Source organism: Nannospalax galili, unplaced genomic scaffold (assembly GCF_000622305.1).
Source record: "Nannospalax galili isolate Female #2095 unplaced genomic scaffold, S.galili_v1.0 scaffold19226, whole genome shotgun sequence".
In the NCBI taxonomy this organism is placed as follows: Eukaryota; Metazoa; Chordata; class Mammalia; order Rodentia; family Spalacidae; genus Nannospalax; species Nannospalax galili.
In genome coordinates this window covers 1-2,893 of record NW_008355107.1, presented here as the reverse complement: position 1 = coordinate 2,893, position 2,893 = coordinate 1, and the positions used below count along the sequence as shown (strand labels likewise).

The window sequence follows — 2,893 nt, the reverse complement described above, 5'->3', positions numbered from 1 at the left end:
AGTAGTAAAGTCCTGCTTGTTCCTGACTTTCCAATGGCTAAACTCCTAGACAGCCCTGGGCAGGTAGGTGTTCTGACCACTGCTTTTTTACTTCACCAGCAGAGAGCACCTGCCAGCGACTAACACCCAACACCTCCATTCTGGGTCTCAGGTCAGCTCTGATTGGGACAGTGGCATCACCCTAGAGCAGGTAGTTGGACTAAACCAACACAGTCTGTCTTCACCTGTGGCAGTTGCTCCCTAAGGGGGAGGTCAGCACAGAAGAGGATTTGTCTTAAACTCTTTCCTCAAATACTAAATCATTTGTTTGGGAGTACATTTTGTATGTAGTGAAAATACAGAAAGCAAAGGTAATAACCACAAAATTTGAGGAGTGGGTAGGAAGGAAACAGGACACAGAAGCTCCAAAAGTATTGGCTGTGTTCTATGATGTAATCCCTTTATTCTTTATATCACCTATTTATATTATTTTATGGTGAAATTTAAAAAAAAATTCCTGCCCCTTATGAAATCAGCAAACCCTGCACTGGCAGGCACTGATTGGGCTGAAGGCCAGGTCACTAGCTGGGTGTGTTCTCTGGGTCTGTGTCAGCTCCAGCCTGCAGGCCTGGGCTCCAAGTAGCAGCATCCAGCTTTGGCTTGGCTTAGGCTCCCTGGGCCCTGGCAGCTTCCTCTTGCACGGACTGCCATAGTGCCCTGATGTTGTCCTGGCCAAAGCCTTTGGCCCCCTGTCTCTGAACCAGCTCCAGGAAGAAGGTGTCCTCAGCAAACAGAGATTTGGTAAAGACCTGAAGCAAAAACTTGTCTTTATCACCATCTAGCAGAATTCCCTGTCGATCCAGAAGGCTAGGCTTGTACCCTGCGGCTAGGATCTGCTCCTCTTTGCCAGGCTGCTGGTAGTAAGACTTGGGAGGCGTTAGGAGCCTGCCTCCTCTGCCTCAGCTATCCCTTCAGTAGCTTCAAGGATGTTGGGAGTGTACAGCCCTACGTGCTGCAAGCCTGGCCCCCTGTGGCGTGCCAGGAACCGCTCCACTTGGTCCTGTCTCCTGGTGGCCCCGGGCAAGGACTCGGCCAACACGAGGTTGGGAGCAATGCCGTGCGGCGCGGTCTGCAGGGCAGTGAGCCGCAGTCCCCCACGACCGGACCCCGCTGCCACCTCGAGGCCGGTCTCTGGATCCTCACCTGGGCTCAGCGGCAAGTGCTGGAAACCTAGGCAGTCCTGGAACCAGCGCCTAAGTGCAGGGGAGCTGCCGGAGCTGCAGGCCAAGGTCAAGTGGTCTACGTGGCTGACCCAGCCTGGGTCAGGTGCGGAGGGCAGGGGTTTGAAGCCCGGTAGGAAGGGGCCACTGTAGCCAGCACGCTGTAGCAAAGTCAGGCTAAGGCTGCCTACCGGAGAGCTGACCACTGTGTAGATGGCTGCGCCATGCTCATCCCTCACGCTGACGGGAGGTACTGGCACATTGCAGCCCCGAGCCGCCAGCGCTCGCGCGGTGGCGCTTGCATCGTCCACATCGAAGCACAGGCTCGTGGCGCTGGGCACCGAGTGATGCGGGTCCAGGCCATACAGTGGCTCGCTGGGCCCGGCGCCCTCGTTCACTAAAAAGACAGCATCTCCGCTGCGCAGGGCCAGCTGTCGCCAGCCGCCTGCCTCCCGTACCGCCAGAGGCTGGAAGCCAAAGAGTAGGTGCAGGTCCCGGGCCAGGGGCTGTCCGGCCGGCACGTGGAAGGCTATGTGGCACAGACGGCGGGCGGGCGCAGCCATGGCTGGCCACCCGGACCTAGTCTCTGGGTCGCTCACTTGTTCTGAACTCCGAGACTTTGGATCCGAGTTGGAAGCCTGTAGAGTCCAGTGCTGCCCGAAGAGCTCGGTCTTCGGTCTTCTCTAGGCCGAGGTCACAGTCATACCTTGGGGGCTTGAGCCTCCTAGCAGTGACACCGCCACCCCAAGCCGCGCCTGGACCACCGCGGTGCCGGGCGGAATTGTATGAAAAGCACGCGGACCTGGTGGGGAGCTATGGGAGGTCGGGGTGGAGCCTGTGACTCCGCCTTTAGCACGCCCTCTCTCGGAGCGGACTCTGGGCATTCCCTTCCCACAGCCTTGGACTAGGTCACGCCCTTGGGCACTGAGCCACCGCTTCCGGGCCCGGGAAGTCACAATAGCCACTTTCACTTGGTGCCAGGCACACTCTTCCCGCGACTTCGGCGCAAAGGACGCGGGGGAAGAGCTGGAGGGCTCCCTCCACAGTCATGGCATTACTTAGCAGTTTCTTAAACATTTTCTTATCACTATCAGGAGTTTGCATTCAAGTTCTAATGATCCTGTAACATTTAAAAATATTAAATTTTTTTTTAAGTTTCAGATTTTCCAAAATTCCCCAAACTTATATATCTCTGTTCATCTGAGCAATCTCAACCCAAACTGCTTCTTCAAATGTCTTTTCACCCAAGCAAGATTTGAAAGGAAAAATACCCCACCCTACCCAATGTTTTTAGTTTGTCGTTTCTTTAAGGAAATACTGTTCCTTGCTTTAATAGGATTAGAACTCTCCTGGTAGTGATGGGTCAATGCTAATCTCAGGTACAGGCAGGAGGATCTCTGTCAGTTTAAGGCCAGCTAACAAGTTCCAGGCCAGCTATGGGGCTACAGTGAGTCCCTGTCTCAAAAAAATAAAAAAGGACCAGAACTCAGGCCTTCTTTGCTCTTTAAAGCAAGACCAACTAGAGATCTCTAGAATGAGGAAACTAGAAGTCTTTTGGGACTTCAGCTTTTGTGACTTCAGCTGGAAGCCCTTGAAATAAGGTTAGGAAAGATGCTGGAGAAGGGTTAAAGGCATAAGCAGATCCTCAGAGCAAATACAGGCCAAACTCTCAGAGGAGCAGCTGAGCCCTGGGA

General features: G+C 54.1%; 1 protein-coding gene across 1 annotated transcript; it reads right to left on the bottom strand.

The window, feature by feature from the left end:
• Positions 1–418: 418 nt before the first annotated feature.
• On the bottom strand, positions 419–2,188 carry Hpdl (4-hydroxyphenylpyruvate dioxygenase like). Its single transcript, XM_008852119.3, is given in 2 exon segments — positions 419–932; positions 935–2,188. Coding segments are annotated over 2 exon segments (1,116 nt in total). The 5' UTR covers positions 1,763–2,188; the 3' UTR covers positions 419–644.
• Positions 2,189–2,893: the final 705 nt, after the last annotated feature.